Source organism: Chenopodium quinoa, unplaced genomic scaffold (genome assembly GCF_001683475.1).
Source record: "Chenopodium quinoa cultivar QQ74 unplaced genomic scaffold, ASM168347v1, whole genome shotgun sequence".
Lineage (NCBI taxonomy): Eukaryota > Viridiplantae > Streptophyta > Magnoliopsida > Caryophyllales > Amaranthaceae > Chenopodium > Chenopodium quinoa.
The window spans coordinates 754776-779281 of record NW_018743331.1 but is presented as its reverse complement, the minus strand read 5'-3'; the positions used below and the strand labels follow the sequence as shown (position 1 = coordinate 779281).

At 42.0% G+C, this 24506-nt stretch overlaps 1 protein-coding gene across 1 annotated transcript; it reads right to left on the bottom strand.

Annotated features, from left to right (window-relative positions):
- Positions 1 to 20727: 20727 nt before the first annotated feature.
- Positions 20728 to 22899, bottom strand: LOC110737941. Its single transcript, XM_021918290.1, has 2 exons — positions 22531 to 22899; positions 20728 to 21342 (listed from the first exon to the last, which is right to left on the bottom strand). Exons 1-2 carry the CDS (start codon positions 22897 to 22899, stop codon positions 20728 to 20730), a joined length of 984 nt encoding a protein of 327 aa, XP_021773982.1.
- Between the last annotated feature and the right edge of the window lie 1607 nt (positions 22900 to 24506).

The following is a 24506-nucleotide window of genomic DNA, read 5'->3' as shown; positions in this document are numbered from 1 at the left end:
CCTTGCCGCAAGCTCAGCATGCATCGCATGTCCAGGCATGCTGGCCGAGCAAGCTTTGTGGGCAAGGCGAGGCTAGCAAGGCCAGCTGCGCATTGCTGGGCATGCTAGAAGCGCTAGCTCGTTAGCATAGCTAGCTAGCATCACTAGCGTGCCAGCAAGCTAGCAGCGCTAGCAAGGCCAGTAGCTAGCAAGCAATGCTAGGCCTTGCTAGCTGCTGCTAGCACCATGCGCCTAGCAGCCCGCAAGTGCGCAAGGCTCACTGGGCTATGCACACATGCAAGCTAGCTGGCAAGCCCAAGCGAGTAACAGGCCGCCAGTTTGGCGTGCCTTGGTGCCCAAGGCCGAGCACCAGCTGGCGCGTCATGGTTGGTGTGGGTGAGAGCTGGTTTTGGAGGGTTTGCTCGGGGAGCAAGGGGAAGGTGGTCCACCCCTTGTGGTCCTCACCTACCCCCATGCTCTCCTTATGCCACTTGTTGTTTGATTATTGTTTTGGATTTTTAGTTTAATTTGGAATTAAATGAAATCTTAATTTTAACTTTTTACCAACTATCCCACAATGAAAGATGATGGGAATTCTTGGGAATATTTCCCTATAAATACTAATCATTAGCTATTGGGAAATTCACTTGAGTTGGTGAACTCTAAGGGATCTCCAAAGGCGAGAAAACCTTAGTTCGTAAACTCTAGCCCCGTCTAAGGTATGGGGTAGGGACCGGTTTCGGTTCGGTGAGCGAGGGTGTGAACCGTCGGAGGTTTCGCATTTAGCGGAGCTTGAAGCTTTCAAGTCCGAGCTCATCGGTTGAGCGAAGCACGCTTCTAGGGTGAGTATTCTTTCTCTCTCTTCTCTTGTGTTTTGTTTATTTGCATGCTTTTGTTTATGTTGTAATTATTATGCATGTGATCCAGTTACCGGGTTTTGTTTCTGTGCGGTGTCGGACACCGTAAATCCAACAACAGTATAAGAGCCTCTTGCATTTAATTTTTACAACTAAAAAAATGAATTAAGGTGATTTAAAATGGATTTAAATTTCTGTTTTAGCATCCTAATTAGATTAGGAGCTCGTTTTTAATTAGATTAAAATCGTACTTATACTAATTTTGGATTACAAACTCCGATTTTGACTCAAAAATAGTAAATTTTGGGTGGAATCAACGTTCTAAATCAAACTTTACTCACTTTGTATTTAAAAATGGCCTTTCAGAAGCTAAAATCCACCCAGAAAGCGGTTTTTCGAAGGGTTTTTCGTTTTTGACGAAATTTTTTAAATCTTTAAACCTTGATTAATTATGGCATGCAATTGTTGGATTATGTGTTTGATTATCCTATTAATCTTCTGCAATTTTTACCCTTTTTATGAAGTCATAATTGGTGCTTAATTTGGTTAGCTCTTATTTTCACATAAACTTGCAATTTCACATTTTTGCAAATTAATTGCTTGGAGTGTGAATGTTTATGGTGAATATGTATTTTTGAAGCCCCTAAAATGTTAAAGATTCAATCTTTAATTGTTTATTTGGTTGGATCTTAACTTGCTAAAATCCATAATGAACAAATTTTTGGTTTTAATCATTTTAAGTTGATTAAAATCTTAATGTTCATACTTGTGCTTGAAATATTATTGGTCTTCATATTGGAAGATTAAAATATTCAAATGTGTATAAGTAAGTGTTGAAATTTTTTTTTCATTGGACGATTATGAATTTTTCCAACCTTTTGTCAAATCTCATTGTTAATTTATGTTAGTTAAATTAATTGTGAGAATAGCCCTCAATTTTGTTGCATCAAGTTGAGCCAAAAATAATTTAAAGAATAGTCTTGAATTAATTTTGATTTGTGCACTAAAATTGAATTTAATTAAGTTGAAGTCTTTTTATTTTCAATATTGCTTAATATTAGTTCTAAAATCAATTTAGAATTAATTTTTTTTAAGTCACTCAAAAATTTGGAATAAAATTCGGAAGCACAACAAGGGCACAAAATCGAAGTCGAAGCTTCGAGTGCCTAGGCTCGGCAGGCAGGGCTCCTTACGGCAGCCCACATGTTGTTGCCGAGACAAAGCATGTGCGAGTGTGTGTGCGAGGGAGCGTGCGTGTGGTGCGTGGAGTGCCTAGCTTGCATAGCAGCGCCTGCGGGGCCAGCACAAGCATGCACGCAGGCACGCTGCTAGCGCCATCGAGACGCAAGCATGCTGAGACGCTGCCAGTGTTAGCACCGGTGCTAGCACACTGCTATGGCTGTGCGAGCAGCACCCACGCACAACAGCAAGGCTTGGGTGCCTAGCAAGCCTAGCCTCAAGGCTTGGATGCTAGGCACTCGGCCATTGAGGGGCTATTATTTTGCGGTTTTGTTTTAATTAAAATGAGACTAGGCCTCGGTTTTTCCGGCACTTGCAAAAACTATTTGGATAAATTTTGGGTTAACCGGCTTAATTAATTTTAATTGGATTAATTTTAATTAAGTTGTGGAATTTAGTGGGAGCTTCATTAATTGTTTTGAGCTATTATTATTGCGTTAATTCACATAATCGGATAACAACTTTGACTAGTTTTAATTAGGCGTGTTAATTGGATTAACCACTTAAGTTAGTTACTAGTTTGCGCTCGTTTTACAAAATGGCAACTAGTGGGGCCCGACTAGGATAGTAAATACGGACTGCGGACTACGTGCCGTCAAGTATTTTTGTTGTTAAACTATTTAGATTTGTCCTAGATTTTCTAGTAGTTGCACAATTGGTAATGATGTCTCGAAGACGGTGTTTCTAAGAAGACGAAGCCATGAAGATGCAATGAAGGCCCTTGAAGATATGGAGATTCAAGTTTCAAGGGGTCATACTAGTTGCCAAATGCATCTTTATTTATGCCTTATATATTTTGCTTATATATATAATTGCAATATTAGATGCATGTTTAGGATTTCGAATGTTAAATGATTAATTTAGTTCACTTAAATCAACCAACATAAAAACCCTAAGTCCCAAAGAATATTGAGTTAAATTTGCCATTCCAAAATGGCACTTATGGAACTAATGAGAATAGTAATGGGTTCTGCCAAAGCAAGGCATTACTACTTTCCTAGGGAAGTAAGGTATGTTGGTGGGCTTGCTAAAGCAAGGCATCATGTACACATTAGTTTTGGTTAAACTCAACGATATTAGTAAAGAGTCCATAGATGTCGTGGCAAAGGAGATAATCGTCAAGGAAGCATTGGATGCGACGATTTATCGAACCAAGAATAGCTTAGAGCTATTAGAAATTAGATTGCTTACCTTAAAATATTGAGTGTTAAGACAAGCCAAAGCATGCCTAATCACTTATTGATTTTTGGGATCTTGGAATCGTTATTCAATCATATGGGACAAATTTTAAATTGAATAAAGCGTTAATTAGTTGATTGAAATTACTAGTTTTGCATGTATTTCAAAGCTTATTATAATGTTATTATCTTGATAAATGGTTATACTTTAAACTTATATTTGTAGAATTCTAAATCAAATTATATTGTTTCCAACAATTGGTAAAAGAAAAGTTTGAGAATGGTTGTCAAAGAAAGGAAAATGGATTTCTAAAATACAACTTCTCATAAATGACTTTTATGGCTAAGTCCGAAAAGACGGTTAGACATCATGTATTCGAAATACTAGGTAGTTTTGATAAACATGAAGTATTGAGTTGAAAATTCAAATTGTCAATAGTTGACAACCAACATATCTTTTTGCTTTATACACTAATGCGTAGGACTCATTGATGTAGTAATTCAAGTACAAATTAAAGGAAAAGATGGAACTTTGTTTTACGGCCCATTAGATGTTTAATTATGCCTAACAAAGTATAAAAGTCAAACACTTAAAGACGTGGTTCTTAAAGTTATGAGATATAAGAAACAAGGAACATAGAAGAAGAAAATGAGATTCCAATTCTACCTATGGGTTCATGTTATCGTAGTTAACTTAGCAACTCATTATCTTCACAAGTATCAAATACTGCTTGAGTGTTCCAATTTAAAGTGACCTCAAACCAATGAAGTTAAGCTAAGTTATTGACTTACGAGCTTGGAATGAAAGTTGATAGACTCTTGAAATTTGATCGATTCAGAATCGATCTAAGGCAAGGAAGTCTTAGTTGTTGAAACCGACAAAGAAAGGAGCTATTGTGTTTGGTATAGATAATTGACTCTGAAAGCTAAAGAGAATTCCATTAATTCAACGTTTTCACAAGAATTTGAAAGAATATGACTATATTCATCAAATGTGAACAAAATAGATCTTGAGTAGCTCAAAAGTTTAGTGAAGTATAGAATTTACTTGGCAAGATATCAAAACGTCTAGATTAGATCGAGCGATGTTTTCTAAAGCCAAGAGTGATCATATCAAGGTTATGAAATTGGAATTTCATAATTAGCTCCACAAAATTTCATAATTAGCTCCACAAAGAATATTGTATGTCTTGACGGACACCACGATGCCATTTGAAAATGACTCGAATGATGATGGATCACATCCCTTCTTATAAAGTTCTTAAAGATTTTCACAAATAACTATTGTTACACTAAACTAAATTGTCGAAGTTAAGAAAGGACACCATATTCAGTTATGGATAGAAATAGTTTCTAGCGTCTTTTCAAGTATATGTCTAGGGTTCTTAGCCTTGGTAGGAGCTCATTGGCTCAGTGGGAGCTAAGTGGATCAGTGGGAGCTAAGTGGCTCAATAAGGGCTAAGATAGTTCAAGTGGGAGCTAAATGTTTGTTTCACAACAAACTTTTACCCAAAGACAATATACATATCTCTTTGTAAGCATTCAAGTAAGATTACGAGCATTACTTCCACAATCTAATTGAGGACATAGTGTTTGTTACTCTAAGTGGTGTCCTTCTAGAAAATAACACATTTCCAAGACGACAAGTGGGAGGAAAATGAACTCCATGACCATCGAGATTAGCAACAAACTAAAACTGAGAATCTCGGAAGACTTTAGAAGGGCTTCATGAGAATGATTGATCAAGAATACTCAAAGGACTTTACAAGTGCCTTAAGAGAGAATTCATTACTCACAAAACTTTAGATGTATTGGAGTAAGATCAATATAATCAAAGGGATTTAAAAGCACCTTGAAACTCAGTGTTTGATGCAATTACCCCGTATAGGTATAGAATTCATCAAAGGCTTGGATTGAATACTATAAATTTCTGTTAAGTTAGAAATAAACCTAAGACTTACAAGAATACTATTTACTATTTGATGGTAAGGGAATAGTGTCTTGTAAATTAGCTACGACAAATCCAAATTCCAAATAATGATTAGAGGCCATAAAATCCCAAAAGACTCCATGTTTGAATATCATGTTTGAAACTTGATTAATTTGCATGAAGGGTAAAAACTCATCAATCGCAAATAATTTTCAAGGAGAAAACTAACAAATATGGAAATGTATATGCATATATAGCTAGATTGGTTTAAAAGGTTACAATTAAATTCATGGCGTTGATTTAATAAAACCTATTCACTAATCGGAATGCTTAAGTCTTTTTGTGATTATTCTAGGAAAATTGCGCATATGAAATATGGCAAAATAGATATCGAAACCGCCTTCCTAAAAATGGGATTTTGAAAGAGACTATGGATATAGCCTAAGGGTTTTGTAATTCTAAATAATGCTAGATTTGAAAGCAAGCTTAAGAAATCCATTGGTGGATTAAGAGAAGCATTGCATGTAGGAATTGGAATGTGTTTTCTCATAAAGTTAGAAAAAGGTTTGTTTTATGGAGAAACATGAAAATTCTTATTGATAAGAAGTTTAGTGGGAGCAAAAGTCAATTCAACAAGAAGTTTACAAACTTTAATGTACAATAACTATCAAATGCTAAATGCTTAGTGTTCCAAGTACGGATCTAGGGGTTCAGACTGGGGCAGGCTGGGTCCAGATGGTAACCTGCGCAAGGAAACACTCGTTACTGCCCTCATGGGTGGCTCGAGGAACCCCCCTCTGATGCTTAAGTTAGAATGTGTTTAGAAAGACAAACTATACTTAGAGAGGTAGAGAGAGTGTAATAACTTGTGTGTCTAACCTCTTTTTTGTTGTAATTGGTTCCTTGTTATAGGTGTACGATCTCCTTTGGGCGGAGTCATACTTGGTCAACCTGCGGGCTGACTCTATTGGACTGGTGATCCCCTCTGAGTGTTCTTCCATCGGCGAGTGCGCACCCCGTGAGCGAGGCTGGGGGCCTGGTGATAGCTCAGCAAGAGCTATCCCATGCAACTAGCCCCTCAAGAGGTGGTATGAGGTCACTCATGCCGGCTCTTGTCTGAACGGTGTTCTCCCTCTAGATGAGCTTAGCTGGGAGGGAATAGCTCAGCAGGAGCTATCCCATAACTAGCCCCTCAAGAGGTGGTTTGAGGTTTCTTATGCCAGCTATTCTGAGCGCGTAACCTTATCAGTAATTGCTCAACGGGTCGTCTGGCTAAGACATCCTATATACCTCTAGCCCCTCAAGTACGAAGCTATCCTAAAAGGATCAGTTTATTCTTACAACCATCTGAAGAGGATGTTCATGGAACATTTTGTCACACAGGTAGATCGGACCAAAATGACTACCGAGCTGATGTCATTAGTCTAGGGAAAAGAAGAACCTCTGCGGGACTTCATTACCCGTTTCAACAAAGAGGCAACAACCATCCCAAACATGAGCCAAGAGGTGGCCCTGCTGGCAATGCAGAGTGGTCTCCTACCCGGCTCACCATTCAGAGCATACATGGGACGAAAAAGTCTCAAGACGTTGGCTGAAGCGCTAGGAAAAGCGCATGAGTTCATAAAAGCAGACGAGACTGACAAGGCTATGTTGAGCAGAAGAGCGCCCAATGACCTAGTCAAGCTGGCTGAAGTCACCCAGGCTGAGAACACAACCAGGGTGGATTAGCCGAGCAAGGCTGAACAAAGTCGTAGGGATGCTGATAAGTCAGTAGGAGTCAGGAGATCTGACCCGAAACGAGGAGCACGAGCCGGAAGGTTCGAGCAGTACACTCCGCTTACTGATTCGAGATCTCACATCTTCATCATGAACAAAACTGATGATAAATGGCAGAGACCACCTAGAAACGATGAATAGAAACTGTAACCCCAACAAGTGATGCGACTTTCACAGAGACCATGGGTACACCACTGATGAATGTACACATTTGAAGGACAATATAGAGGACTTAGTCTGACGTGGGTACCTAAGCCAGTTCAAATAGTACTCTGACTATAACCGACGAAGAGAAGAGGATAAGTCTGGCAATGACCGCAGAAGAGGACAAAGTGACCAGGCTGAAGGCAGAGATCGAGACAGTAAACCATAGGGCAGAGTGTATGTGATCAGTGGTGGACCAATGCACAGAGGAACGGTGAACAAGGCAAGGACTGACTTGCGAGTAATGATTCACCAAATAAATTATAATGAAAGGAGCAGATGACCACCACTACGACTGCAGCGAGCAGTATTTGACGAGTATAATTAAGAAGGCATAATCTATCCTCACGATGATCATCTGGTAGTCACGGTGAGAATTGCGAACTAGGAGCTAGATAGTGTATTGATTGATAGCGGTAGCTCAGCCAATGTAATCTACCTTAGCACGTTCAAAGATCTAAAGTTAGACAAAAAAAGACTTGAAAAGGGCGAGTTATGAAGTTATCGGGTTCAACGAATCAAGTCTCATCCTAGAAGGCATAATGGAGCTGTCAGTCCGTGTGGGGGAAGGGTTTAGGCGATGTGATGTCCGGGCTGAGTTCTTAGTAATAAACTCACCTTCATCCTACAACTTGATCATGGGATGTATGCTTATTCATAAGATAGGTGGAGTGGTCTCCACTTACCATCTAGCTATGGCTTACACTGCCAATGATGGAAGATCTGCCAAGCTCAAAGGAAGCCAGAAGACAGCACAATAGTGCTACATCACAACTCTGAAGCAGCCAGCTAAAGCAAGACTGCAATCCATCTCAGAGCTGAAGCGAGAGGGCCAGGCTGAAAGGAAATCAAGAAAAAGAAAACGAGAAGAATACCACGGAGAAAAAGAAAAGCAAAAGCTGGTAATGGAAAATTTTGAGCTTGCAAAAGAAGAAGCAACCAGACCATTGCCCAGTGGCGTGCATGAAACGATCGAGCTCACAGAAGGGGATAACTCTAGAATAGTGAAGGTCGGAAAGGACATCGAGCCTGAAGTAAAGGTGAATCTCGTAGAATTGTTGAGAAAAAACAAGAGCATCTTCGCATTTTTCGGCAGATGAAATGCCAGGAACTGACCCAGAGGTCATGATTCACAGGCTGAATGTGAAAGAGGACATCAGGCCAATCAAGCAGAAAAAATGAAGTTTCTCTACGGAAAAGAACCAGGCTATACAAAAAGAAGTGGACAAGCTACTGGAAGCCAAATTCATCGAGCAATGTGATTACCTAGAGTGGCTAGAAAATGTGGTCATGGTCAAGAAAGGAAATGGTTAGTGGAGGTTGTGTGTTGATTTCATAGATCTCAACAAAGTCTGCCCAAAAGACTGTTACCCGTTGCCGCAAATTGATCAGTTAGTGGATGCAACGAGTGGACATGCATTATTAAGTTTCATGGATGCTTTTTCAGGATATCACAAATCAGCCTGCACAAACCAGACAGGCAGAAAACTGCATTCATCACTGAAGGGGGAGTGTACAATTACATAGTTATGCCCTTCGGGTTAAAAAATGCAGGGGCCACATTCCAGAAAACAATGGATAGGGTGTTCATTCATCAAAAAGGGCGAAATGTATAGGTGTATGTTGACGATTCGATTGTCAAAAGTATCGCACGAGCAGGACACATCCTGGACATGGAAGAAACATTTGCCACGCTGAATAAGTATCATATCAAGCTGAACCCGAAGAAATGTGTTTTCGGGGTGAGTTTTGGAAAATTTTTAGGCTTCATGGTGAGTGAAAGAGGAACTGATGCCAACCCCGAGAAGCTAAAAGCAGTTCTCAGTCTCCTAGAGCCTAAATGCACTAAAGACATTATGCGCGTGACAGGGAGAATGGCAACGCTGACCGGTTTCATTAGCAAGTCAGCTAACAGGGCATTACCCTTTTACCAACTGCTGAAAGGAAATAGAGAGTTCAAATTGGGAGAGGCAGAAAGGAAAGCTTTTGCAGGAATCAAGGAGCACCTAACCAAGCTCCACACTATAATCAGCCCGAAGCAGGGTGAGAAGCTTTAGTTATACATTTCAGCCTCAGTGCAGACAATAGGATCAGTCCTCCTAGTTGAAAAGAAAAAACAGCAAAAACCGGTATACTTTGTGAGCCACGTACTAACTGACCTTGAACAGAGATACCCGCTAGTAGAAAAGCTAGCTTTAGCAGTAGTAACAACAGCAAGAAAGCTAAAACCATACTTTGACGCTCATATAATCCAAATTCTTATGAATCACCCGCTGGAGAAAGCCCTACAGAAAATGGATGCTTTAGGAAGGCTTCTTAAGTAGGCAATTGAAATTTCTGAGTATGAGTTTGAGGTCAAACCAAAAGCAGCCATAAAAGTCCAAGCTCTAGCAGATTTCATAGTAGAAGCCTCATACAAAGAAAAAGAAGATGAAATAGGAGTTTGGAAAGTAGTAGTGGATGGATCATCAGCCCAAACAGGCAGCAGCGCTGGAATAATCCTAACATCACCAGAGGGCAATGTATTTGAATATGCCATTAAATTTAAGTTCAAGGCATCAAACAATGAGGTCGAATACGAGGCAACCCTGGCTGGATTGAGAATGAGTATCGCAGCCGGAGCCAAGAAAATACACCTACAGACTGACTCTCAGCTGGTAGCCAGCCAGCTGAAAAAATTGTATGCTTGACTCCAACTAGAGTAAGGACACTGAGAAGTTGGATCTTACGGAAGTGGGCTAAAAGTTTATGGATTTGGACTAGGCTACAAGCTGGTGAGGGCACAAAGTTATCTACCCCTCCTAACGGGCACATTGTTGGGTTTGCCTCTCAGCTAGATTTGGGCTTGCGCTTCCCTCTGGACCTTACTCTAGACAAGGTTTTTCGTGCTTTCAACCTTTGCATTTCTATACTTTACCTTGCTTCCTTACACACGCTGATCTGCTTGTTATGGTTCTTGCGCTTTAGGCGCTACCCTGAATCGTTAAACCTATTTATGTCCTTGATGAGCCTTAAGAGAATGTCTTCCAGCTTTCTTGAGTCTGACTGGTATTATGTGGCTCCTAAAGATGGGAGGGTGTTGTCTTATCCTAAGTTTGGTCGCTTCAAGGACTGGACTGGTAAGTTCTTTTGGGTCTCTGTTCCTTCATCCTTTGTTGTGCCGCGCAACTTCAGGTTTGTTCGCATTAATAAGGATGGTGTTACTATCACTCCTTATGAGGCTTCCAAAGAGACGTAGGCTTTTGACGCGCTATAAAGGGCTAGTACTTCTAGGTATCCCAAGGTCTGGCTACCCAACTCGCATTACGTTGTAGGCAACACACAACTTTTTTCCATGCGCTTGTGCTCTACTCATGAGTCTGGTATGCATTTTTTTCCCTTTACTTTAGAGTTTCATCCTTTTATTTTTGCCTATCCTTGTCTTATATTTTTCTTTGTTATTGTTTACTTGCTGTTTCAGGTTATGACAAGTTGGACAGGCAGATTCTCGGTCTGCCGGACAATTGGAAAGATCCTATCACTACCACCCCTAACAACCCTCCTAAGCTTTTTGACACTTTGGAGGTTCATGTTAGTGCGTTAAAGGGTGTTATTTGTTTGGCCCTAGTTGAGTTGAGGTCTGTCTTTGGAACTGTGATTCCTTCAGACCTTGCAAGGCCAAGCAGAGCTGAAGATAAGCCTTCTTCTTCTACTGTGGGGAGTCAGCGGGGACCTCGGAACAAGCCGAGAGAAGTTACTTCGGGACCTGAGGTGTTAGTGGCGCAGGGAACTTCATTTTCTATGAAGGACCCTGCTGCGGCTTCCGGCCAGGTGGCACCTCAGTCCTCCCAAGTGAACCAACCAGAAAAATGAGCTTCTGTCGATCCTAAAGGTGATAATGTTGATGGTTTTGCTAACAGTGTTCTTAACTTCCCTCCTGAAATAGAGGTTGAGGTTAACACTGTGGTGGGTGAGAAACGCAAAACTTGTGCTGAGCATGTTCTGCTCTCTGGTACTAGTATCGGCACTTCTATTTTTGCCAAGGAATTTGTTGTTCCTCCTGCTCAAACTGCTGAGTTTGAGCTTCCTAGTGAAGTTATCAAGGAGCTTCCCAAATTTCTTTCCGTTCTCTTGGGGTTCCAAGTCATTTGCGAAGCGCTAGTAGGGGTGGTCACTCTCAATCTGCTTGGACATAGCAGCAGGCTCCCCAATATATTGACTTGGAGGATGATCCTTTTGTCTTCAGTTTTGCTACTGATGAGCAACCCGTTACTAAGATGGCTCGCACCTCCTCTATTTTGGATCCCCCTACCTCTCACTGGCCTTCTTGGCGAAAATGTTGCAAAGGAGGCTAGTACTCACAATTCCAATGAGCTCAACCTCTTTATTCACCATTTTCTAAGTGATGCTTTTGAGAATCAACTTTTAGCGACTTCTCGATCAGCTGGTGGCACTTTTTGCCCTACTAGGCCCATAGAGTTTGGGGAGGTGCCCATTGATGCTGCTTTCGTCCTGTTCTGTGCCCCGCTAGGGCTGAGAATGTTTCTTTTCTCCCTCTGATGAATGATCGGGCTGACGAATCTCTCTTTGTTGACAACCCGCAACAGGGTGGTACTCTAGGATACCGTCTTACCAAAGGTATCAGGATTCCTATAGACTCTACCAGTGGCTCTATCAGCCTTCCAGCTGTCACTACTTGTCATGACCTCTAGAAGGTGTTGGGTTTCGTAGCGTCCAACGCTATGCGGAAGAGAAACCCGCCCAAGACCCGCCCACTAATTAAAGAAACTAAGCATGCAATCACATAATTAACAACATAAGAGAGAGAAAGAAAAAAGACATTCTTACCCTTGACGTGTGCTTCGCTCGATTCACGAGCTCTTACTTCAAAGCTCGAGCCACGCAAGTGCGATGGCCTCCTACGACTTGCACCCTCGACCCGACCCAAATGTTCTTAATCCTGAAGGTTAGTCGGGACTTGACCAAACAAAACTAGAGTATTACGAACTTAAAGGTTTTCTCACTTTTCAAGGAGATGCCTTTTTTAGTTCAACTCAAGTGATTTTTCCCAAACCCAAAACTTGGGTATTTATAGGGAATAGAGACTTGATCTACCTTCTCCCATCAATGTAGGAGATTTGCATTTACCTCTATTTTATTTTAATAAAAAACAAAATAAAAATGCAAGGCAATCAACAAGCTCCAAGTGTCACATGGAGAGATAGAGTAGGTGAGGAACACCAAAGGGGGGGGGGGGTGCAAATCATCTTGCTCCCCAAGCCACACACCAACTCCTTGGTTCCCTCCTCTTGACCGGCTGAACATGCCACATGGTTGGCTGGCAGCTTGCCTTAGGCTGGGCAGCCTAGCCAGCCAGCACGCATCATACGTGCAGCCAGCTAGCATGCAGCACATGCGCAACCATCCAGTATGCATGCGATGCAGCTAGGCGCTGCTACGCTAGCATGCACGCATAGCCCAGCATGCCTAGCACGCTGCTGCTATGCGATGCTGCTGCTTGGTGCGAGGCTGCGAAGAGCTGGCTTGCACGCACAATATGCTGCGATGCTCATGCTAGGTGCGTGCAATGGTTGTGGCTGGGTGCATGGCCCATCACATTAGCACGCTAGCATGTGCTAGCTGCTAGCATGCTTGCGGCCAACAACACCAACCATGCTAGCATGCTTGGCTTAGCAAGCAATGCATGCTAGGCTTGCGGCATGCTTTGCGATGTGCATGGTAGCTTAGGCTAGCCTAGCACTCGCATGGCTAGGCCAATGCGAGGCTACGGCCTAGCTCAAACTTGTCGCTTCTTGAATCTACGTCTCGTCGAATTCTTAATTCGATTCGACTTACAACAATGCTACAAGTCGGTTCGATTCGACTCAATGGTCTTAGCTCTTTTGGCGGTATCATCAATTTGTCTAATTATATGTAAAACATACAATTTTATAGAACATATAAGCAAGACATTTCAAAAACAACCATTGTTTTCGTCTTGTGATCAAAGTAACCCGGTGTCCAACACCATAGATCAAAAGTATGTTCAAAAGCATGAGAAACTAAGATTAGTTAATTACAAGCCATAGACAAAATAAATGTGCCTACAAGAACGATCGAAAGACCATCTTTGTTGTCCACTTGTAGTTGCACATCCACTTATGAAGCCCTCTCACTTGGTTTCTGAAAAGGAAACATAAAGTGAGTTACACATGGTATCCAATACCTATGAATAGCTTTATACACAAGTGTTAATGAAGATACCTGAGGCAGATGCCACATTCCTCTCCTCCTCATCCTTTCAGAAGAGCTTGCATTCCCTCTTATAGTGGCCTTGCCCACCACAATAGAAGCATCTCATCTGCGCCTTGTTCTTGAACTCCCTCTTCCTTGCTCTTAAGGGCCTTTCGGTTGCTCCATAGGAGGTGGCTCGATGAAGCAGCTGCACCACCTCTCTTAAAGAGCGTGTCTCCTTTCCCGCAGCTATATGCACGCTAAGTGCATCATAGCCCGAGTGGAGTGAAGCAAGCAAGATATGACCATTCCGAGAAGCTCCATGTGCTTGAAGAGCCTAGTCATTCCAAGCACACTAGGTCGGAGGGGAATACCGGGTCTCAATTTGGTATTGTAGACCCTTGACCAAAGCCTGCGCCTTTCCTTAGCAAGACAACCTACTTCCGGTGGCTTTATCTTCATGTTTGAAAGTGACCTAGTCACATCAAACACGAGTCCATCATAGTTTCCATTGTCACTCTTGGTGACTCTCACATTGACAACGTACTCAAGTGCTTTGAGGAACATGTCCGGAAAATAGAAGGAGAGCTTTTCCTTCCATTCTTCCGGGATGGAATTAGCCATTAGTCGTGAGACTTTCTTGCAATCGGAAGACCATTTATCATGAGCCTCATCGCTCATGATTACCTTAGAGAAGAAGCTTGGAATGGGAGTATCAAGAGTATACTCCCCGGAACAATTCCGAAGAGTTTTCCTGAGTTCCTCTTCCCATTCCTTGAAGTTGACCAAGTTAAGGCTAAAAGCCAACTTGTCATGGAGTTCCGGACACATAGAGTTGTTGTTTGAGTTACTTGCAGACATGTTTCTATAATTGAAATAATTTGAAATGAAAAACCATTCATAAAACCAATAAGTTTGAAATTTAAAGCATTCATGCAAACTTTCAATCTTATTGAGCATTTTATCCACGCATAAACATTAGTCCCTTTTAGGCGAGAATAAAATGATTCCAAGATTCCAAAAATCGAAAAGTGATTAAGCATGCTTTGGCTTGTCTTAACACTAAATATTTTAGGGTAAGCAATCCAATTGCTAATAGCTGCAAGCTACTCTTGGTTCTATAAAACGTCGCATCTAATGCTTCCTTGACATTTTATCTCCATTTCCACGACATCTAAGGACTCCTTACTAATATCATTGATCTTAACCAAGACGACTTGTATACCTAGTATACTTTACGTTCCTAGGGAAGCGGTGATGCCTCGCTTTGGCGTAGCCCATCAACACGTGCATTAGTTCGGTAAGTGTCGTTCTTGGAATGGAAAATTTGGCTCAATATTATAGGGACCTAGGGTTTCTATGTTAGTAGATTTAAGTGAACTTAATTAATCATCGCAACATTTGAAATCCTAAACATGCATCTATCATACAATTCAATCATATATAAACACAATATATATAAATCATAAGTATAAGATGCATTTGGCAACTAGCATGACCCCTTAAGTCTTTAAATCTTCAAGGGTCTCCAATGCAACTTCTTGGCTTGTCTTCTTAGAAACACCGTCTTCGAGACATCTACGCCAATCTATGCAACTACTAGCTACTACGACTAGGAATAATCTAAATATTAAGGTACAAAAACACGCAACGGTATGCATACCGTATTTAGATTTACAAAAATACATAACGGATCGCAGTCTGTATTTACTATCCTAGTCGGGCCCCACTAGTAGCCATTTTCACAAAACCTATGAAACAACATACGTTCCATTCATCCATTCACTATATGTGAATGGCCCATGCATTTTACAATGATAAACAAGTAATAATGCATTAACACGCGCGAACTAGTAACTAACTTAGGTGGTTAATCCAAATAACGCGCCTAATTAAAACTAGTCAAAGTTGTTAACCATTTTATGTGATTAAAACGCAATTAGTTCAAGTAATTAACGAAGCTCCCACTAAATTCCGCATCCAACTTAGTTAATCAAATTAATTAAGTCGGTAAACCCATATTTTGCCAAATTATTTTGCAAGTGCCGGAAGAACCGAGGCTTAGTTTCATTAAAATAATTAAATAAAATAATTAAAGGGACCTAAATTACGCAAAACAATAGCCCTCAACATGTCGCAAGTGCCTAGCATCAAAGCCACGGGGCTAGGCTTGCTAGGCGCTAAGGCCGTGGCTTGCTTGCCTAGGGTGCTGGGTTGCCCACCATGGCTGCCTTGCTGCCCCTAGGTGTCGTGGCTGTGCGTGCTGGCATGCTTGCCTAGCAGAGCATGACACGCTTGCTGGCACCACACGCATCGTAGCAAGCTACGAATGCTTGCGTGCATGCTGGTGCTGGCAGCGTGTGCAGGGCTTGCTGGGGCTCGCTGCCTTGCTGCCCAGCAACACTTGTGGGCACCTTTATACTGCACACGCATCATTCTCGCACAGCCCATAGCACCAAGTGTGCATCGCACTCTCACACACACCAGACTTTAGCGCATCTACGAGGCAAGGCAGCCCATCACACACCTTGGCAGCCACATGTGGGCTGCTTGAGCAGCATAGCTAGCCTAAGGGCGTGTCTTGGGCGATTTTGCCTCGATTTGCATGCACTTGCCTCGGGATTTTAATTCCCGATTTATGTGTGATAAAATTAATCCTAAATTTATTTTAGAACCAATTCAGAGCAAAATGAAAATAAAACAAGTCCAACTTAATTAAATTCAATTTAAATAGTGCACAAGCCTAAATTATTCAAGAAACATTCTTTAAATCAATTTAGGTCTATCTTGATGCTACAAAATTGATGGGTTATACTCATAATTAATTTAACCATACATAAATTAATAATGAGATTTGACAAAATTAAAGAGGTTGGAAAAATAAACCCATTCATCTAATGAAAAATTTCCAATACTAACTTGTGTATAATTGAAAAATTACATCTTCCAATATGAAGATTAATTAAATTTTAAACACAAGTTTTGAACTTTTAGGACTTTAATCAACTCAAAAATCATTTAATCCAAGAATTAGTTCAACATGGAATTTAGCAATCAAAGTTCCAACCGAATAAACAATTAACATATTAGGGACTTCAAAATTACAAGTTCACCATAAACATTCACACTTGAAATAATTTATTTGCAAAAATGTGAAAATTTCAAGTTTATGTGAAAAATAAACTCACCAAATTAAGCACCAATTATGACTTCATAAACATGCTTAATAAGGTTTATAATTGCAGTAGATTAGTGATGCCACCATACATTTAATCTACCTTTAACATGCCATAATTAATCAAGGTTTAAAAGATTTAATATTTTTCGTCAAAAACGAAAAACCCCTCGAAAAACATGTTTCTGGGTGGATTTTGGCTTCCGGACAGTCATAAAAAAGGTCAAAAACGATTTAGAACATCGATTCCACCCAAAAATCACTATTTTTGAGTCAAAATCTGGTTTCGTTGGCCAAAATTAGTAAAATACGAGATTAAAACGAGCTTCTAATCTAATTAGAAAGCAAAACCGGAATTTAAATCCATTTTAAATCACCTCAATTAATTATTAGTTACAAAAATTAAAATGAGCGCGGCTCCGATACCGCTGTTAGGTTTCGTAGCGTCTAAACCTATGCGGAAGAGAAACCCGCCCAAGACCCGCCCACTAATTAAAGCAACTAAACATGCAATCATATAATTAACAACATAAGAGAGAGAAAGAGAAAAGACATTCTTAACCTTGACGCGTGCTTCGCTCGATTCACGAGCTCTTACTTCAAAGCTCGAGCCATGCGACGACCTCCTACGGCTCGCACCCTCGACTCGACCCGAACGGTCTTAATCTCGAAGGTTAGTCAGGACTTGACTAAACAAAACTAGAGCATTACGAACTTAAAGGTTTTCTCACTTTTCAAGGACATGCCTTTTTTAGTTTAACTCAAGTGATTTTTCCCAAACCTAAAACTTGGGTATTTATAGGGAATAGAGACTTGATCTACCTTCTCCCACCAATGTAGGAGATTTGCATTTTCCTCTATTTTATTTTAATCAAAAACAAAATAAAAATGCAAGGCGATCAAATAGCTCCAAGTGTCACATGGAGGGAGAGAGTAGGTGAGGACTACCAAAGGGGGGACCAAATCACCTTTCTCCCCAAGCCACACACCAAATCCTTGGTCCCCTCCTCTTGACCGGCTGACCATGCCACATGGCTGGCTGGCAGCCTGCTTTCGCTGCCAGTTGGCGCTTAGCACCAAGGTCGGGCAGCCCAGCCAGCCAGCACGCATCATACGCGTAGCCAGCTAGCACGCAGCACATGCGCAACCATCCAGCACGCAAGCGATGATTCTACGCGCTGCTACGCTAGCATGCACGCATAGCCCAGCATGCCTAGCACACTGCTGCTATGCGATGCTACTATTTGGTGCGAGGCTGCGAAGAGCTGGCACGCACGCACAGCATGCTGCGATGCTCATGCTAGGTGCGTGTAATGCTTGCAGCTGGGTGCATGGCCCAGCACACTAGCACGCTAGCATGATTGCGACTAGCAACACCAGCCATGCTAGCATGCTTGGCCTAGCAAGCAATGCATGTTAGGCTTGCGGCATGCTTTGCGATGTGCATGGTAGCTTAGGCTAGCCTAGAACTCGCATGGCTAGGCCAATGCGAGGCTACGACCTAGCTCGAACTTGTCGCTTCTTGAATCTACGTCTCGTCAAATTCTAAATTCGACTCGACTTACGACGCTCTTAGCTCGACATCCGACGTCTTTGTTCGTAATACTCTAATGACTCATTTAATCCTTCGGATTGATTCGTCGTTTCGGATCGGTTATTCGATTGGGGTGCGACCCAAAGGGTTCAGTCAAGATTTAGCCGTAATATTAATTATGCATTAATATTACTAATCGGAAGCGGTCTCCACCTAGGCATTCCGATAACTTGGCCTCACTGAATAATTAACTTTCTAATAATTCCGAACCCTCTATCGGAATAATACACTTCTTGGAAGGACACCATTCCTTTCAAAAGGTTAGCTTGTTCTACTCCCTTGTTATTTCTTTTGCTTTTGTTTTTCGTTATTCCCTTTCTCGCTTACTTTGCTTTTTTATAACTTGTTGCTTTTTGCTCTTTGTCGTTTTGCAGCTTACCAAATCTGTGGGGGACTTAGCCAATGCTTTGCTTTCAGCAGAGAGGGAATATCGAAATCAGAGTGTTGCCCTTGTTGAGAAGTATAAAGAGATCCAGTGGGTTTGTTCTGAGAGGGATGCGCTAGCTGGTGAGGTGGGCCCCCAGAAGAAGAGAGTGAATGCCCTTCAACTTCAGCTGGAGGAGTTCTAGCCCCTCAAGAGGAGGTTGGAAGACTGTGAGAAGGAGTTGGAGACTTCCCGTGCTAAGGCGCAGTCATTGGAGGTTAAGGTGGCTCAACTATAGGCTGGACGAGGGCTGAGCTTGTGGCGGTTAAGAAGGAAGCACTTAAGTCGTTTGTGCTTTCTCCTACTTTTGCCAGGCTGCTCATTAACCATCACGATGGGGGCTGGGAAGCGGCAATCCGTTGTGTGAGCCGCTTATATGGGGATAGTGATGATCAACAAGCTCGCTTTTAGATATTCTAGGCTATAGTTGATAATGTTGGGAATGTTGAGCAATACAACTTCCCTACTGATCATCCTCGTGCTGTTAATTGCAAGGTTCCCAACCATGCTGTGCTAAAATTGGAGGTGCCTTTCTGCCCTGACATTGCTGCTTCCATTGGAGTTGAGACTCTGGCTGACGAGCAATAAAGGTTTTGGCGGCTGTCTCCCACATCCTCTAGTGGTTCTTCGGAGTTTCCCTCACCTAGGTCTGTAATTACTAGGTAGTGTTTGTTTTTATCTTTGGGATGTATAGTCCCAGAGATTCTATTATATGTGTGTCTGTACTTGACACTTTTTATTTCTTCTTTGATGGGCTTGTCCAGCTTGACTTATTTTCTTTTGTTTCAACTCTTGGCTGAGTGTTTCTTCACCTTGGTGGGTGAAGGTTCGGCCTGGATATATGTATGCACTTTGATAACTTTGTTGTTACCTTGTCTATTGCTCGCTTTCTCTTGCATGTTCCTTTTCTGGGAGTTTTGCTGAGTTATGGTATAGTGATCCTAAGCCTTAACTCAGTATCTCCTCCCCTTTCCAGGTGAAACCACTTAGGTTAGGTTTCCACGCTGAATAAGAAATGCATGTCTTTTTTTCTTGAGTGCTTTCTTTAGCGTTTCTTACTACGTTTGATGTGCTTGCCCATTGGACCTGCTGCTTATACGCTTTTTGCTTTATTCTTGCTTGCTGTGCTTGTGCGTTCTTTTCAACGTGAGCTCACACACCCTGCTATTTAGCCTGTCCACCCCCCACTTGGCTATGTGGGGTTTTATTGCTGAGCCTTTTTCTCTGCATGGTATTGTTGGTATTTTGTCTCTCATTTGGTGAGGACTTTAAGGTTATGTCACTCACTAACTGGGTGAGGACATAGATTTGTGCTGCTCATCTTATGTGACGAGAGCTTATGTTTATGTCACTTACTTGGCTATGTAAGGACTTATGTGTATGCCATTCAGCCTGTTTGGTGAAGGCGTTTTATTTAATTTCTCACTCAATTTATGTGAGAGCTTGCGAGCGTGTTGTCCCCTCTACTTCCCACGAAAGTGAGCTAGGTGAGACCAAGAGAACCTTGGTGTTGGCCACTCAGTTTCCTTTTGTTTTTCGCTCTGCCCTACCATCTCAAGTTGAACGTGTTAGGCAACCACCTCAAGCGTCCCCATGGTGGTGCCCTGTTTTACTTTGAGTTGGTAAGTTTAACTAGGAAGTGGTGTCGTCTTTTCTTGGGTGAAAAGTATGACTCTGGGTGATCCTTGAGACCAACCCCTTTGGTGACATGTCCTGCCATATGTTGCCTTGGTACTTTTGGCATAGACATGGCAACTTTGATATTTCTAACGTCTCTGCATGTTAGTGTTTGGTGCTAAAGCATAACATAACTTATAAACATGTATAGACAAGTTCATATAGGATACTCCTCATGTAGAGGCTTGTATTTCATTGATTGAATGACTTAAATTGCCTTGATTAAAATTGCAAAAAATAAAAGGAGTTTCTCTATGCTTTTACTTGATTGCACGACTTTAAACAAAATACTTTTTAACACATCCGCAGTGAAACTGTTCCTTAAAACTCTACCTTCTTGGTTAGAGGGGAGGAATGCACTATGTCCTACTTGCTCGTGGATGAGGAAAGGGCCCTCACAGTTGGCTGACAGTTTTCCGTGCTGATTTCTTCTTCCAACTACTGCGGTTCTCCTAAGAACTAAGCCTCCAGGTAGCAATTCTCAGTGCTTAACTCTTTTCTTAAAAGCCTTTGAGATTTTGCTCTTCTGGGCAGCCTGCTTGAGGGCAGCTTTCAGTCGTATCTCTAGGAGGAAGTCCAATTCTTCCAGCAGGCGCTTCTCATTTCCTTGCTGCTCGTAGTGCTGAATTCGTAGGCTGGGAATTTGTACTTCTACGGGAACAATAACATCTGCTCCATAGGCTAAGGCAAATGGACTCTTGCCAGTAGCTTCTTTCTCCGTTGTTCGGTTTGCCCACAACACTTCTGGCACCAAGTCAGCCCAAAGTCCCTTATGTTCCTCTAGCTTTCTCTCCAAGGCTGTTAGGATCAACTTGTTCATTGCCTCTGCTTGGCCATTGCTTTGTGGGTGGCATACTGAAGCACTTGCATACATGATGTTCAACTCTTCCAAGTAGTCCTTAATGGTATCATAGTCGAACTGACAGCCATGGTCAACGACTATACACTGTGGCACCCCGAATCTTGTGATAATGTTCTTCCAAATGTACGTTCTGACTTGAGGTGTCGCTATGTACTTTGTGGGTTCAGCCTCATGGTGAAGTAATCCACTACTACTATGAGGTACTTCCTTTCCGCTGATCCAGTGGTGAATGGCCTATGTCCATTCCCCACAGAGCAAACGATATTCGGCTGAGAATTAGAGTTAAATCATTTTCTGGCTAATTGATAACTGGAGAGTATTTCTGGCACTTCTCACACTTTTTAACATATGCCAAGGCATCCTATGTCAATGATGGCCAGTATGCTCCTCTTTGGAGTACTTCAACTCCTAGATATTATCCACCAATGTGATTTGCGCAGATTCTAGAGTGTGCCTCTTCCATGATTCCTTCCTGTTCCCACTCTAGGATGCACCTCAAGAGTGGCTTGGAGAACCCTTTCTTGTTTAGCTCTCTATTCATCACTACATATCAATTGGCATCTCTCTTAACCTTTTTGGCTTTTGCTGTGTCATCAGGCAGTATGCCATGAATCTTGTATGTCAATATGTCTGAGAACCATACTTGCTACTGAAAGGTGCAGTTCACCTGCTTGTTTTCCGCAATGCTGCTTTCCTCTAGAACTTCTACCACGAATGTTCTTGTGAGGCTTTGAAGAGTGGAGCTGGCTAAATTTAATAGTGCGTTAACCTGGGAGTTTTCTGATCTGCGGACCAGGTCTACTTGAAAATGCATTAGCTGGGCTGCCAACTCTTTGACCCTGGTTGCATACTTCAGCATTGTTGGCTCTCTAGTTTCGTACTCCGCTTCAGCTGACTGGCTACCAGCTGAGAGTCAGTCTATAAGTGTACTTTCTTAGCTTCGGCAGCTGTGCTCATGCGCAATCTAGCCAGGGTCACTTTGTATTCAGCCTCATTGCTTGATGCCTTGAACTTGAACTTGATGACATACTCAAACACATTGCCCTCATGTCAGGTCAGGATTTTTCCGGTGCCGCTGCCTGTCTGGGTTGCCGATCCGTCTACCGCCACTTTCCAGATTCCAATCTCATCTTCCTTTTCTTCGTACAAAGCTTCTACTATGAAATCGGCTAGAGCTCGGGCCTTTATGGCTGCTCTTGGCTTGACTTCCAGCTCGTACTCAGATAGCTCAATTTCCTATTTCAGCAGTCGCCCTAAAGCGTCTATCTTCTGCAGAGCTTTTTCCAGTGGGTGGTTTGTAAGAATATGAATTATATGTGCATTAAAGTAAGGTTTGAGCTTCCTTGCTGTCGTTATTACGGGCAGAGCTAACTTTTCCACCAGCGGGTATCTTTGTTCAGCTTCGGTTAGCACGTGGCTTACAAAATAAACTGGTCGCTGCTGCTTGTTCCTTTCAACCAAGAGGACTGCTCCTATGGTTTGTGTTGAGGATGAAATATATAGCTGGAGCTTTTCACCTTGCTCCAGGCTGATCATTGTGGGGAGCTTGGTCAAATGTTCCTTAGTCCCTACGAAGGCTTTCTTTTCCTCTTCACCCCATTTGAATTCTCTGTTTCCTTTCAACAACTGGTAAAACAGTAAGGCTTTGTCTGCTGACTTACTGATGAAGCGGGTCAGCGCTACCAGCCTCCTTATTAAACGCATAATATCCTTAGTGCACTTAGGCTCTAGGAGACTAAGAACTGCTTCTACCTTCTCAGGGTTGGCATTAATTCCCCTTTCACTCACCATGAAATCGAGGAATTTTCCAAAACACACCCCGAAGACGCATTGCTTCGGGTTCAATTTGATGTGATACTTGTTCAGCGTGACGAACGTTTCCTCCAGATCTAAGGTATGCCCTCCCTGCGTGATGCTTTTGACGATCGAGCCATCTACATACACTTCTACATTTCACCCTTTCAGGTGGATGAACACCCTTTCCATTATTTTCTGGAACGTGGCCCCTACATTCTTCAACCCTAAAGGCATGGCAATGTAATTGTATACCTGACAAGCGCACTTTAGGGCGCGCTTTAGAGCATATTTTAGGATGATTTTGGATGTATTTGGGGCCGCTTTGGCCGATTATTACCTTGTTATGCTTACGTTCCCCATATTACGTGCTTCACGGGTTTTCGGTTTGTTTTTGATGTGTTTTCAGGTAATATCAACCGAGTTTAATCGGATCCCGAGCCCTTGATGCGTAACCGAGCTAGCCTTGACCGGAGTCCGAGGAGTTAAGGAAGTTCAAGTGCCGTGCATTGATTACATAGCACAGGCAGCACGGCCGTGTTACCATAGGCACACCCGTGCTGGCCTATAAGCAAGCAACCCCAGGCAAGGCAGCACGGCCGTGCAAGCCAATAGCACGGCCGTGTCAGTATCCACGCACCCGCACGGCCGTGCAGGCCATTAGCACGGCCGTGCCAGATGTTGCCCGTGCCCGTGTCAGCTTCAGTATGAGCCCCGTGCTAGAGCATATTCAGCATGGTCGTGTCATTTTCAGCACGGCCGTGCCAGGAAGCTGCACGGCCGTGCCATATATAGCACGGTCGTGCCAATTTGAAGAAGAAACCCGGTTTACTTACTGACAAGCTAGCACGGCCGTGCCAAATACAGCACGGCCGTGCTGATCCAGGGTTAACTGCGCGCTTGACTTCTCCGAATTAGAAGACGTATATAAGGCCCGACTTTAAGAGGATTAAAGGACAGTTTTCAGAGACAGTTTTGAGAGCCTTTGTAGAGAGTTTTTGGAGAACGTTCTTAGTATTAGAGATTCATTAGTTTTCTTAGAGAATTTCCTAGAGATTTTAGTTTTCTTGGATTGATTTGAAGCAAGATTTGCGAAGGTTCTTTGTATTATTCATTGACGACGGATATCGAAGTTCTGAACTTTTCCATTGATTCGCATCAATACAATTGGTATTATTCATTCTTGTTTATTAATCAAGCTTTATTATTCCTTAATCAGAATTCATGTTTATATCTATTATGCTTTTGGAATTCATTATTGCTTTGATTATGAATATGTGTGAGTAGTCTCCTAGCTAGGGTTTCGGGATGAAACCTGGCCTAGGTAATCTATGTAATTGAGGATTGATTTTGATAAACGGATTGTGATTAATTTGATTATATGCGATTGCATGTTAATTCATTATAATAGGAGTAGCTAACCTAGAATCTTGAATTTGATTGCATGATATTCTTGATTTGAACAAGAGATTGTGAATTGAGTATTTCATTATTGAATGTGGTTTGATTATGTATCGAGTAATGTTAAGTGCATGAGAAATCCAAGCTTAGTATCGCCCGTTGTCTTCCTATCACATGATATTGATCAGACTTATAGTCTTTGC